This window comes from Canis lupus, chromosome 27 (genome assembly GCF_011100685.1).
Source record: "Canis lupus familiaris isolate Mischka breed German Shepherd chromosome 27, alternate assembly UU_Cfam_GSD_1.0, whole genome shotgun sequence".
In the NCBI taxonomy this organism is placed as follows: Eukaryota; Metazoa; Chordata; class Mammalia; order Carnivora; family Canidae; genus Canis; species Canis lupus.
Genome location: NC_049248.1, coordinates 2,714,136 through 2,728,467, shown reverse-complemented (window position 1 = coordinate 2,728,467; position 14,332 = coordinate 2,714,136). Strand labels below are relative to the sequence as shown.

General features: G+C 36.6%; 1 protein-coding gene across 20 annotated transcripts in view; it reads left to right on the top strand.

Annotated features, from left to right (window-relative positions):
- ERC1 (ELKS/RAB6-interacting/CAST family member 1) overlaps positions 1-14,332 on the top strand; it is a 539,792-nt gene that overhangs the window by 309,872 nt on the left and 215,588 nt on the right. The window contains exon 17 of one of the 20 annotated variants that reach the window (XM_038576368.1): positions 8,091-8,276. The exons of the other annotated variants lie outside the window; for them this stretch is intronic. Within the exon in view, the coding sequence (XP_038432296.1) occupies positions 8,091-8,163 (73 nt within the window). The 3' untranslated portion in view covers positions 8,164-8,276. Of the gene's footprint in view, positions 1-8,090; positions 8,277-14,332 lie in introns of those variants that run through there. 20 annotated transcript variants of the gene reach the window in all.

Here is a 14,332-nt window from a genome sequence, read left to right as displayed (position 1 = left end):
GAAATTTGGGTTGTTTCCAGTTTAGAGATATTACAGATGGAACACATTGTATTTTATTTGCTTCTTTACCTATAGTCTCTTCCATATAGATCCTGAATTTATTAATGCTGCATATCGTTTTATTCTCTAATTTCCAGTACATTGCTAAGATATTGCATGGCATATAAGTGTTTTTGAAAGAATGGAGAGAAGGAGCGGAAATGTTACTCTACTGTTTTTTTACCACTACTGATAATACCCATTGCCCTTCTTAGAATGGTAATTAAAAAAAAAAAAAAATCTGCCCTATATTTCTCAGACTCCTTACTATAGCTGTGTTCACTCATAGGACTTTGTAATAGAAAAGCAAACTCTCAGTATCTCTTTTCAAAACTTTAGAAATTTGGGATCCCTGGGTGGCGCAGCGGTTTGGCGCCTGCCTTTGGCCCAGGGCGCGATCCTGGAGACCCCGGATCAAATCCCACATCGGGCTCCCGGTGCATGGAGCCTGCTTCTCCCTCTGCCTGTGTCTCTGCCTCTCTCTCTCTCTCTCTCTCTCTGACTATCATAAATAAATAAAAATTAAAAAAAAAAGAAACAAAACTTTAGGAATTTATTAAGATGCCACTTCTCCATATCTCTACTTAGTAAATTCTTCTCCTTCTCTGACTACTGAGCACAGTAGTTTTTTTAGTTCTCTTAGAGACGATGTTGTCTACATGAAATCAGTGGTAGAGTATTCATATATATAGTCAAACTGTTATAGTTGCTGGAAGAATATGGATGACAAGGAATCAAACCAATACCTTTCTGAGCCTTTCCATCTTAAGAATCCTCTAAGAATGATTCCACCTTGCAATTGGCAAAAGGGGGGCATCCCCAATGGCCCAGTGGTTTAGTGCCACCTTCAGCCCGGGGTGTGATCCTGGAGACCTGGGATCGATTCCCACATTAGGCTCCTTGCATGGAGCCTGCTTCTCCCTCTGCCTGTGTCTCTGCCTCTCTCTCGCTCTGTGTGTCTGTCATGAATAAATAAATAAAATCTTAAAAAAAAAGAAAACAATTGGCAAAAGGGAATCCTTATCATAGATTATAATTCAAGGAGGTAAAAATCACAAATTCCAATTTCTTCTTCGGATCTGTTCTTAAACTCAGTATTTACTGATTTTATCTACAGTTTTATTTACATGTTCTGATTCAGGAAGTTATAGTGACGTGATTGAAGCATAGTGAATAGGTATTTTGTTATCCATTTAGTTTCTTGATGTGCAGTTACATAACCTGCTTATTTTCTAAACTAAAAGTGGAAACTTCACTGAAAGTGAAAAAGTGACCCCTTTCAGATCATAGTCACTCTAAGAGGAATCAGGATTGACTAACTGGGTAGGAAATTAAGGTTTGTTTTCATTTAATAAATTTGAGAAACCAGTATAATCAACCTTCTTTATTCATGATTCTGCAAATTCACCTACCTGCTAAAATTTACTTATAACTCTGATATCAGTTTTCATGACACTTTTACAGTCATTTTTGGACATTGGCAGAGTGGCAAAACTTTTGACTCACCCTACATGCCCATCACCAGCTGAGGTTGAACAAGGTGATGTTTTGCCTTCTTGTTTTAGCTCCCAAACTGTAAACTGGTATCCTTTGCACACTCTATTTTAGCCACATGTTTCCCATTTTTGCACAAAGTGTCATTCAGTGTTCCTAAGACACAAGGCTGTGATGGACCTTATGGAGAAACTACGTGTGTTAGTGAACCTCCGTTCAGGCATGAGATACAGTGTTGTTGGTGATGAGTTTGATGTTAACAGATTAATAATATATATTTAATAAGATATCTCTTTTTAAAAAGATTTTACTTATTTATTCATGAGAGACAGAGAGAAAAAGGGGCAGAGCCATAGGGAGAGGGAGTAGCCAGCTCCATATAGGGAGCCCAATGTGGGACTTGATCCCAGGACCCTGGGATCACTCCCTAAGCCAAAGGCAGATGCTCAACCGCTGAGCCACCCAGGCATCCCTAATAAGATACCTTTTAACAAGAACACACATAAAATATAGTTATGTATTGATTGGTTGATGAAAATCTTGTAACTGGATACTTACCCAAACTTAACACGGTACTTCCCTTAGAAGCAGAAGTTCAGTATTTGCTAATTCAGTATTTGCAACTACTTTATATAATCTAACTACCACAAATAAGAAGTACTAACTCTACTTGATTGCCTTTTATACCTACTGTTATCAAGCTAAATTTATTGCTATTTTCTCAGTCCTTTTTCCTCTAACACTTAATACAAAACAGTTGACCTTCACTTGGCTGTAAACATATGTAACTTTATCTCAAGCTTAAATTTCTTTTGCTACATATTCTTATATGAGACAGGTATCCCTTGTGAAAGTAGCAGTTGCCTACTACACATATACCCAGTGGAACTTGATTGTCAGTGATGGTTTTTATTTCATCAGTTATACATCAAATTGTCGGTGTAGTAAATGCCGCTTCTGCTTTGAATTATCTGGTTCACTTTAGAGTATAATTTAAAGGTAAAGCACCGGGCAGCCCCGGTGGTGCAGCGGTTTAGTGCCACCTGTGCAGCCCGGGCGTGATCCTGGGGACCCAGGATCGAGTTCCGCGTCAGGCTCCCTGCATGGAGCCTGCTTCTCTCTCTGCCTCTCTCTCTCTCTATGTCTCAATAAATAAATAAAATCTTTAAAAAAATAAATAAAGGTAAAGCACCTTTATTCCTAGAAACTTAAGACCTCTAAAGCATGTTGTAAAGCATGAATATTCTCTATGGGCACTTTAAATAGAATATCTTTTGCCCGTGGCTTTAGGTGATACACTGGGAAAGTATGTAGTTGCTTTAGAAGATTTTATAAATAACACTTGTGTATTTACATAATAAATATTTATCTTCCTTTAACAGTTCCTACTTCTCTTCCATAAGTTTATTGAATTCACTGCCCCAACGAGATGGTACTAAGCACTTCTCTCATTTTTTGCTAATAAAATTAAAGACTAAGAATCATTACTACATTAATAGTATATTCCTACAAATAAGGGGTTCTTTCCATATCATGTTCAGCAATGCTAATCTTTTTAGAACCAATGATCAGAGAAGTTTCTGTGTTTTAATGCTTTGAGAAGAAGCCAGTCCTCTTCTTCCAAGTTTGTTATTGGGAGAGTAAATAAATGTCCCTGTCTACCTGTTTGATGTAGTGAGGGGCTTAGGTCTCAACTGTTAAAGTTTTTGATACTTGAATTTGTCATATACAGTGTTTGGAATTATAGGAATTTCTAATCTACATTTGGGGGAAAATACCTAACTGGAAATACACCCTTTTCAGTATGAAATTGCAGAATTGGGATCCCTGGGTGGCGCAGCGGTTTGGTGCCTGCCTTTGGCCCAGGGCGCGATCCTGGAGACCCGGGATCGAATCCCACGTCGGGCTCCTGGTGCATGGAGCCTGCTTCTCCCTCTCCCTCTGCCTGTGTCTCTGCCTCTCTCTCTCTCTCTCTGTATGACTATCATAAATAAATAAAAATAAAATAAAAAAATATTTTAAAAAATGAAATTGCAGAATTTGTTTACTTAACAGAAGTTAAGGAGCAAACTGTCCTCATTCTATATAGATGCTCTGTAGTATTTGCTACCCTACTAATTCCCACCATTCCTTTTTTCCCTTAAAGCTATCTCCTCCCTTTGGCTGTGTGATACCTCACTCTTGTACTTATTTGTCTTCTACTAGTCCTTTTAATCTTTTGATAATGGGCAATAGTGAGTAGCTTATTATGACTGGAATAATGAGGTTAGGAGCGGAAGTTGGAAGCAACACGGAAAACATTCCGAAGTTTTTGGCCCTATATTTTGAGCCTTTATGCAAGAATATAAAAGCAAGTTTGTATCTCTTTGGCAGATCACTCTGGTCACAAAATGGTAAGTAGATGAGGGAGAAGAGAAATTGGGGCAGGAAGAACCTGTCAGGGAGCTAGGTCAGTATGTCAGAAGAAAGGTCTTCAGTAAGAAAAAGGCAAAAGGGATGGCTTGTTTCTAATTAGAAACCCATGGAGAATTAAGGTTACTGACACCTTTTGAAGCTGTTAATGCATTCTTTTTTTTTTTTTTTTTTTAAATCGTGGACTTCAGAGGCACATAGAGCTGAGCACATATTCTCTCTTGCCTATTCTATAGGTGTGACTTTGGGCAGATTAGTCTCCTTCAATCGACTTTCATCACTTATGAAAATAGAATACTAACTAATTCACAAAGATACTGTAAACATAACGTTGAGGATCATCAACATGTGAAAATAAGAATGTGTAGTGTACATAGTGGACTCTTCAGCACATGTTGGCTTCCTCTCTTCCTTTCCATTCTTTTAATTTACATTTAAGGAAAGAGGCATTCAGAATGGCTAAGTAATTTGTGCATAGTCAAAAGGCCAATTTAGTGACAGAACTGGAACTAGATCTGTAACTAGAATTGCCCATGGATTCTTTCCAACATGTCAAGCAACATCCATATTCATTTATCCTCATGTGTACAGTTTTCAGTGAGAAAAAAACAAAACTACTGGTTTATCTTTTTTCCCCTCTTTATAAGATCTAGTACTTGTAGAAATTGCTAAGAATTAAGCACTCATTATACTAACCCCCTTCCAGAAAGATGGGTGTTGAGTTCCAGTATAATCATCTTTACTAATGTTAATTCCACAATTCTCAGCAGTTACTTTTAGGTTCGCCTCTTCTCAACTGATAAAGTTTTCCATATCTGAATTTTTTTCATTAAGAAAGCTGCTACATCTTGCCTCAACACATTTTTCCATTTTGAGTATATTTATGTTTTCTAAATTTTTATTTCTAACTTTGTTTTCCAGTTTCCAGTTTGCCAAACTCAGTTTACCCATTTTATTTTTCAAGATTTTTAAGATTTATTTATTTATTTTAGAGGCAAAGGGAGGGGGGAGAAAGAATCCTCAAGCAGACTCCCTGCTGAGCATGGAGCCCAATGTGGGTCTTGATTCTATGACTCTGAGATCAGCTAAAACCTAAGAGTCAGACACTTAACCAACTGAGCCACCCAGGCACCCAGTTTGCCCATTTTAGAACAGCCATACTATCTATGATTTTGCTAGATTAATTCAGTAATCTCTGACTTCATTTTTCACATCTAATTTTCCTTAGTCTTGCTGATTAAATATTAAGTTTGTATGCCTTAGTAGTAGATTGATGAAAACTCTAGGAATTGAGAAACCTACTAGCTCTTGCATCTTTCTTCTTATTGCTTCTTCAGCATCACAATAGGAAAATTACATTTGTAACATAATTTTGTATCTTAAAAACAAGAGCCCAAGTTGATATATATATATAATGAAGAATATGAATATTTAACTTTGAAAAATAATTTTGGACATAAGTATGGAGTGTAGAAGATTTCTAATTTGAATGTCAGCACACTTGATGGCTTGAATTATGAGGCTGGTAATAGGAGAAACAAAAACTTACAACCAGCGGTACCACAGTTACAGTTCCTTACAATGTATTCTGCCTTCACTTTGAGTATCAGCTTTCCCTCCTGCCATGGTAAGCTATTAATTTTGAAGATAAAATCTACTTACATTTACATATTGTAACTTTTCAAAGCACATTTGTATACTAATGATGTATATGTAAATGAATAAAACTATATTTCAATGTAAAGAAATGGTCAATGTTTATGATTCTTTTACTGTCACACCATTTGAAGAAGACTTCAAAGCTTGTTGTTCTATGCATACTATAAACTGTATGTAGGGAATCAAATGCAGTAGGGAAAACACAGCCCTGTCTAGAATATATTCTCTTATGTTTATGTCTAAAATCTGTTTTCTCAGTATTCTTCAAGTAAATTTTCTTTCTGAGTATGGACAGAAAATGTAACAAATTAGTTAGTGATTAGATTTGTTAGAGATTTAACTGTGGCCACATTTTACCCAGAGAAAAATTGAAGACCTGAACCCACATTCCAAAATAAAAAAGGCATTGGGAAAATATTTTGCTTAGAAGGAATGATTGCTGTTGTTGTCCTCTCTGAAAACAAACAAACCAAAAAACCACACATATCCCTCATTTACAGTTGCAACATGTAACTACTTAATATCTTAAAGCCTATATTGTTAGCTTTTCTGTTTCCTAGGACACTTCACTGCCTTTACCAGGATTTCACTTCTGCTGTTTTACCTTCTGAATTTCTTCTCTCAGTCTCTGCCAGACTTAAACCCAAGTATTAGCATTATATCAAAGGTAGGTTTAGTGCTTTTAACTCTGCCAGCTTACATCATAACTTTTTTGCTCTTAGTGACAATAGAGTATTTGAATGGTGCCCATTTAATCACATATCTAGTGTTAGTTGTTGCCTATTCAGAATTGAGTTAATTGATCCAATAAATTAAAATGAATAAATGGGTATGGTAGGCCTAAAAAGTATCCATCTGTCATGGGTTTACTTTTGCTTTAGAAAAGTCAGAAAGTTCTGTTAGTAAGTGGCTTAGTCTTCTCTCACCATTAGCAGCTGACAAACATACTGATGAGGTGATAATAAACTCAAAAGTCTCACCAGTGACTGAGTGGGAAAGGAACCTAGACATGCCTCACTGGAGCCTGCCAAGATTTTTTACTTTTTAATAGAATACATTTCAAGGTTATGTATTCTTGGATACTTGTCAGAAGTGTAACATGTCATTAATGGGTACCAAAGAGGAATGTATGTTATCTTACTCTGAACGTAGCAAGTCAGAAATCTTAGTCACAGAGAAAGCATTGGAAGTAGGATTTGAATACAGAGTCTCTGCGTGTGTACACACATGTGCAGGCATGAGTGTGTGTGTGAGAGAGAGAGAATTATTTGCAGAGAATTAACAATGGCCACATTTTACAGGGTGTTTGGGATAAATATATATATATATCATCTCCTTGGTGATCTCCCCCTCTTCAGATTCCCAGTGAGCTGACTGTTCCTTTGAGCTTCCATACAGTATCTCATACATTCCTTTAAAAGATATTATATATATAAATCTCTAAATATCTTTTCCTTCCATTAAAAAATTATCTGGTACATATTGTGTGCTACATCAGAATTATGAGCTACTTGTATTTGATGTCCTTTTTTTTTTTTAAGATTATTTGAAAGAACTGGTGCATGGAGGGGAGGGGCAGAGAGAGTTTTGTTTTTTTTTTAAGATTTTCATTTATTTATTCATGCAAGACACACAGAGAGAGGCAGAGACATAGGCAGAGGGAGAAGCAGGCTCCATGCAGGGAGCCCAATGTGGGACTCAATCCCGGGACTCCGGGATCACACCTTGAGCTGAAGACAGATGCCCAACCATTGAGCCACCCAGGCGTCCCAGGGAAGAGAGAGTCTTTTTTTTTTTTTTTTTTTTTAAGATTTTATTTATTTATTCATAAGAGACAAAGAGAGGCAGAGACACAGGCAGAGGGAGAAGCAGGCTCCATGCAGGGAGCCCGACATGGGACTCGATCCTGGGAATCTGGGATCAGGCCCTGAGCCAAAGGCAGACACCCAACCACCAAGCCACCCAGGCATCCCAGGAAGAGAGAGTCTTAAGCAGACTCTGTACTGAGTGCAGAACCCAACATGGGGTTTGATCCGTGATCCTGAAATCATGACTTGAGCGGAAAGACGCTTAACTGGCTGTACCACCCCAGTGCCTTAGCTACCTCTATTTGATTTCTGAAAATGTTTTCTAATAATCTCAAAATCAGTTGAAAACAATGTCAATATTTAAAGTTTAAGACTTCCAGTTTTGGGATCCCTGGGTGGCGCAGCGGTTTGGCGCCTGCCTTTGGCCCAGGGCGCGATCCTGGAGACCCGAGATCGAATCCCACGTCGGGCTCTCGGTGCATGGAGCCTGCTTCTCCCTCTGCCTATGTCCCTGCCTCTCTCTCTCTCTCTCTGTGACTATCATAAATAAATAAAAATGTTTAAAAAAAAAAAAAAAAAGACTTCCAGTTTTGTTTTCATTATGAAACATTATGCTGATGAATCTCTTGTAATCCCAAATTCAGTTTATACTTCCATTGATACCTTTTTCTTTTTCAGGTTTCACAACAATGGAGTATTTAATACCTTATGCATCTCTTCCCCTCTTTACATACTGTGCCTCTGCTGGTAAACACCCCCTTGTACACATACGCTTTTTAGCACAGTACTCAACTTGATGTAAATGTACAAAAATTTTTTTAAGTTGATTGCTGGTTGTGTACTGAACATGGAATATTGGTGGTCTTTGAAAGTCTCTGAAATTTAAAAATAATTGTATGTAGTAAAAATTTAAATATTTTTAAAGGTGGTTCAGCAGTTAAGCATCTGCCTTTGGCTCAGGGCGTGATCCTGGAGTCCCAGGATCGAGTCCCACATTGGGCTCCTTCCATGGAGCCTGCTTCTCCCTCCACCTATGCCTCTACCTCTCTCTGTGTCTCTCATGAATAAGTAAATCTTTTTAAAAAAATACATAGGTCAAAACTAGAGATAAAATCTCTGCCACTGTTTTGTAAATTTGAACAAGTTAATTAACTTCTCTGTATCTTAACTATCTCTAAAATGAAGATACATTTACCTTTTGGGGTTGTGAAAATTAAATTATTATCATTATTGGTTGTGGTTGTGGCATTCATGATCATAGTAATCAAAGATTAATCAATGGCTTGAAAGTAGTCCACTGATTTCAAGAAATATTTGATAGAACAATGTCCTACTATGTAATGAAAAGCTTGTTGTTTTGGTATTCATAAGTTCTTTGGCTTCCCCTTTTCAGTTTTAGGTAGAACGTGAAATTTGGAAAATTTCTAAAAATTATCTCATTAATACCCATCTAGGTGTCCCTTTATCCTTTAATCTGCAGTAGTAGTCTAGCAGTTTAAGAGATTGATAAGGAGGAAAGAGAAAATCACATTTTTAAAAAGGAAAGATTATAAATAAAAGCAGTTTGCTTCAGTGTTAGAGGAGTCTGATGCATGTTTCCAAAATGTCAAGTCTTTCTTGTTTAACTTCCATTGATTAATTTCAAGGAACTTACAATGTACTGTTTTAAGCTAGATTAGAGGTTGAAAAAAATGCCAACTGATTATGTCTGGAGGTTTGGTCAAAATTGCTGATCTTGTCCAATAACCCCTCAGTTTGGCTTTGTTTCTTATTCTTTTTAACTAGCATTTTCTGCCATAGGAAAACAACCCTCAGAAGCCAAGACAACTGATTTTATTGTAAGCATATGGATGAAGGCACGTTTCACAGAATTCTATAAATTTAACATTAGAAGGACCTAAGTTGAGGAAGTTAATTCAGTAAAAAGAATATTATAATTTTAACTTTCTTCATTCCATTTACTTTTCAGATTTGATTTTTAAAGATTGCTATTCTGATACTTGACCTTACCAATCACTTATCCCTTTTTCTTGAGAAAAAAAAAGAATAAACAAAAATATGTAGACATTAAAGAATAATCTAAGGATAACAATTTTGACTCAGCATTTCTTCTTTCATCAGTATATCTTATCTCTTAACCTTTTTCATAACAAAAGATATGGAATAATTTGTCTACTGATTGCTCTTCACTTCCCCATGCCTGCTTGCTTCTTTGTGTCTTATTTCTTTTTTTGGTTATTAATTGTTACCACAGGACACAGTTACTTCAATTTGATATTTTTTTTAATTTTGTAATATTCATACTGAAGTCAAATAAACCTTATCATTTTCAGGGACCTGCTTGCAATACAAAACCATCACTCTTCTATTTTGATATTTATGATGGAAAACTTTTTTTTTTTTTTTTTTTTTTGAGAAAATGAGCCAAAGTTAGTATGGTGTTAGTAGTCCTGAAAATGCATTCTGATTTCTTAAAGAATTTCAGACTATTTTATATATGTGCTATGAATCCTTATTTTATGAAAGTAAGGTAGAAAGAGCCTCACTATACTGATCTGTAACCTATGGCAAAGTGAAACAAGGTTAGAAGCAAGACATTTTACTCAAAGCCTATTAGTTAAGGGGTAAGTCAGAGTCTGCCCTAACAGTCCTTGGCCTGACAAATTAGATTGAAGAACTAACTGCGTTAAATCCATTATTCCACCTAAATTACCTAATCATCAGCTGAAAACTTCTAGACAGCCTTAGGATAATCCTGAATCTATAAAACTGAAAGTACTCCTAACAAAAGGAGTAATATATTTTTTAATATATTGCCTTTGAAGCAGAAGAGCAATTAATCTATGACCAAAAAGGATGCAAACTAAGTTTTGATCCTGCATGATAATACTGTTTCCACATTGAACTTTGTTAAAACTTTTTTTTATCAAAACCAGAAAGATTATATGCAAAAAGAACTTAGGCCTGACTAGGTGCCATAATTCTTTGTGTTTGAAATGTGAAAAATTTCAAATGTGAAATCTTTGTAAATGAAATTTAGATAGAGAGCAAAAACTCCCCCGTGAGTTTTAATAGAAACTGCATATAAGGAAATGTTTTAGGTTAAGAATCCAAGTGTGACTTGATATCAGGGTTCTGAGTTTGAGCCATGTTGGGTGTAGAGATTACTTCGGAATCAAAAACAAAACCCTTTTTATACCACTATATCTAAGTAATAGATGTGATCCATTTACTCAGTTGGTCAAGGCAGAAACCAGTAAATAATTACTAATGGCTTACTTTCTCTTGTCCCCCCACCACCACCACCACAGCATTTTCAATCACATCTTACTCATCTTTAGAATTATATCTCTGCAACATATTTTCTCCTTGTAGCATTTTTTCTTTTTGCAACACTATCTTAAATAATTGACCCTCTGGCTAGTTTTGTCCTTTGCTAGTCTTTTTATTCTATTTCTTCCTGATTAATACTTTTTAAAACACATATATGACCATGTCATTTCCCCTTCAAATTTTCCAAAGGTTATTCATTGTTTTCATGATAAAATTCAGGCTCCTTAGCATATTATTCAAGATTCTTTATCTGGCCCTTTCCTTCTGTTCACTGTTCCCTGGCCCTTGTATCCTCACTTTCATCTCATTTCTTCCCTTCCTAACTTCTCTCCTTCTGTTTTTCTTTTTTTTTTTTTTTTTTTTTTTATCTCTTCCCCCGTCTTTCTCTGTCAGTTTGTTATCACAGCAGGGAATAGTCACCACTTTCTCTGAGTTTAATCTGAACTTCTCTTAACTGCTTGTCATTTTCTACCACCAGTCGAAATGATCTGTGTGCATGTTTTCTTTTCTATTAAATTATAAGCATCCTGAAGCTATATTAGGAGCTGTTTTACATCCTGGCAGTATAACTGTAAGACACAGTCTCTGTTCTCAAGGAAGAAAGGAGGGCTCTCATCTTTTTCATTCTTGGAGTCCTAAAGAGTTCATTTGACAAATGAATAGATGTCTCTTTAAAAGGTAGCTTTTATTAAATCTTAGAAAAAGTTGTATTTTTCAATTTCTCTATATACATCTAATATCTCAAAAGTAATTTTATAACAGCCTAAACCAAACCAACTGCACGTCACACAAATATTTAATGATCGCCTTCTGTGAATACAATCCTATTTGATATACAGAAAGTTACAATAAATACACCACCACCAATAATAAAATTATTATTAGATTGTTTCACGTATTCTGAATACATACTGGGTTAATTTATGAAAGCCTCTCAGCTGCCTGTGAGAAAGTTGTCTTCAATGTACTCATATAATTGAGGAGACTGAGGTTCTAATAAAGTGAGTAATTTTGCCAGTTATACTAATATACTAATGGGAAGGAACAGATCTGAAACTTTGGTTTCCTTTTGTCACCTAATGCTACTCTTATAAATCTTACCTGATTTAGGAATGGGAAAATGTGAATAATTAAGGTACTAAAAAGAGACATTAAAGTAATCCAGGGAAGAAATAATGAATTAGGGTTAGACAATGAAGAAAATTTGAGGAGGTAGAATGAACAGAAGATTTAATGACAAAGGGATATGTGGACTCTGAAGGAAAGGGAATAGTCAACAGTGATTTAAGCTAAAAGCTCCCAAGACTTTTGACCTCAATTTTCTGGTATGCTTGGTTTCTCCTTTAAAGAGACTGGAGAATAGTTTAACAATTCCCACTGGAAACAAATTATAAAAGCTGAGATGGAGCTACTTATTTATTTTTGTTTTTTCTGTCTCAGTGAATGTTTAATTCATTCAGTTTTTCAAGCCAGAAATCTGTATTCTTCTCAAAATGATGAAGCTATGTCTCTATTTAATCATTATTTATATTTAATTGTATTATATCACTCAAAACCATCCCATACTTCTTAGGTCAACTTCTGCATAAACTTATCTTCTTGTTCTTTCTCCACTGTTTCTGCAGGTTTTCTACCCATGTGTCTTTATTCTTTCCCTATTTGTTCTGTATGCCACTTGCAGCTTCAGTGCTCTTTTCTCAGTATAAAGCTAATCCTGTCTCTTGACTACTTAGAGGCCTCACATGTTTCATTCTGACTTTCAAGATAAAAATTAACAGGGATGCCTGTGTGGCTTAGCGGTTGAGTGTCTGCTTTTGGCTCAGGGCATGATCCCGGAGTGCCGGATCAAGTCCCACATCAGGCTCCCTGCAGGGAGCCTGCTTGTCCCTCTACCTGTGCCTCTGCCTCTCTGTCTCTCATGAATAAATAAATAAAATCTTTTAAAAATAAATAAATAAAAATTAACAATGTGGCAACACATGCTGGGCCCTTCATTATCTGCCTTGTGCTCATATCTCAGCCTTTCACATTGTCCTTTCTTCATATCATGTTCCTTATTTTTGCCATTCTTTTTCAATTTCTAGACATGGTTATTTATTTATTTTTAAGATTTTATTTAATTTTTTTAAGATTTTATTTATTGATTCATGAGAGACACAGAGAGAGAGGCACAGACACAGGCAGAGGGAGAAGCAGGCTCTATGCAGGGAGCCTGACGTGGGACTCGATCCCAGGTCTCCAGGATCACACCCTGGGTGAAGGTGGCGCTAAACCTCTGAGCCACCCAGGCTGCCCAGATTTTATTTATTTATTCATGAGAGACATATAGAGAAAACCTGATACAGGACTCAATCCTAGGACCCTGGGATCACAACCTGAGCCAAAGGCAGACACTCAACTACTGAGCTGTCCAGGTACCCCATATTTATTTTTAAATATCCTCACATTTCATTTATTTACCTTTTTTTTTTAAAGATTTTATTTATTTATTCATGAGAGACATGGAGAGAGAGAGAGGCAGGCTCCATGGAGGGAGCTTGATGTGAAACTCGATCCTGGGACTCCAGGATCACACCCTGAACCAAAGGCAGACGCTCAACTGCTGATCCACCCAGGTGTCCCTTATCTTACTTTTTTATTTAGTTACTTATTTCTAAGTAAGCTCTACGCCCAACATGGGGCTTGAATTCACAACCAAGAGTTGCCCACTCTACCAACTGAGCCAGTCAGGTGCCTCTAGACTTGGCTGTTTAAATTAATTAAAACTGGGGGTACCTGGGGGCTCAGTCAGTTAAGTGTCTGACTCTTGATTTCTACTCAGATGATGGTCTCAGGGTCATGGGATCAAACCCTATGTTGGGTTCCTCACTGGGCATGGAGCCTGCTTGAGATTTTCTCTCACCCTCTCTTGTTGTTCTCCCCCACCCCCAAAACTGAATTAATTAGACTAAATAAAAATTTAAAATCTATTCCTCAACTCCTATATTGGACAGCACAGATAAAGAACGTTTCTAACATGATGTAAAAGTTCTAGTGGATATTGCTGTTCTTTAGTATATTAAGCTCCCTTTTCCCTGTCTTTCCATATGCTTCTGTCCTCTTCTAAATGTTAATGTACCCTTGTTTGGCCTACTTAACACTCTTTTTCCATTAAGACTCAGTTTGGATGTCAGCCATTTCTGGAAAACCTAGTTTGATACCTTTTTCTGCTTCCTCCAACCCCAAGGTCCTAATTCTTGTCTTTTGCCTTAATATCTATTACATTTAATCCAGCAGTCACTGTTTAGTAGCAAGATTACAACAGATACCAAGTATTGAAATTTTATGTAAACTGTGTTTTACTCTGTCTCTTTGTATATGTAAATTTTTTAAAGATTCTATTTACTTATTATTCACAAGAGACAGACAGAGAGAGAGAGAGAGAGAGAGAGAGAGACATAGGCAGAAGGAGAAGCAGGCTCCATGCAGGGAGCCCGATGCAGGACTCGATCCCAGGACTCCAGGATCACACCCTGAGCCGAAGGCAGACGTTCAGCTGCTGAGCCACCGAGACATCGCTATATGTAATTTTTTTTTAAGTTTTTATT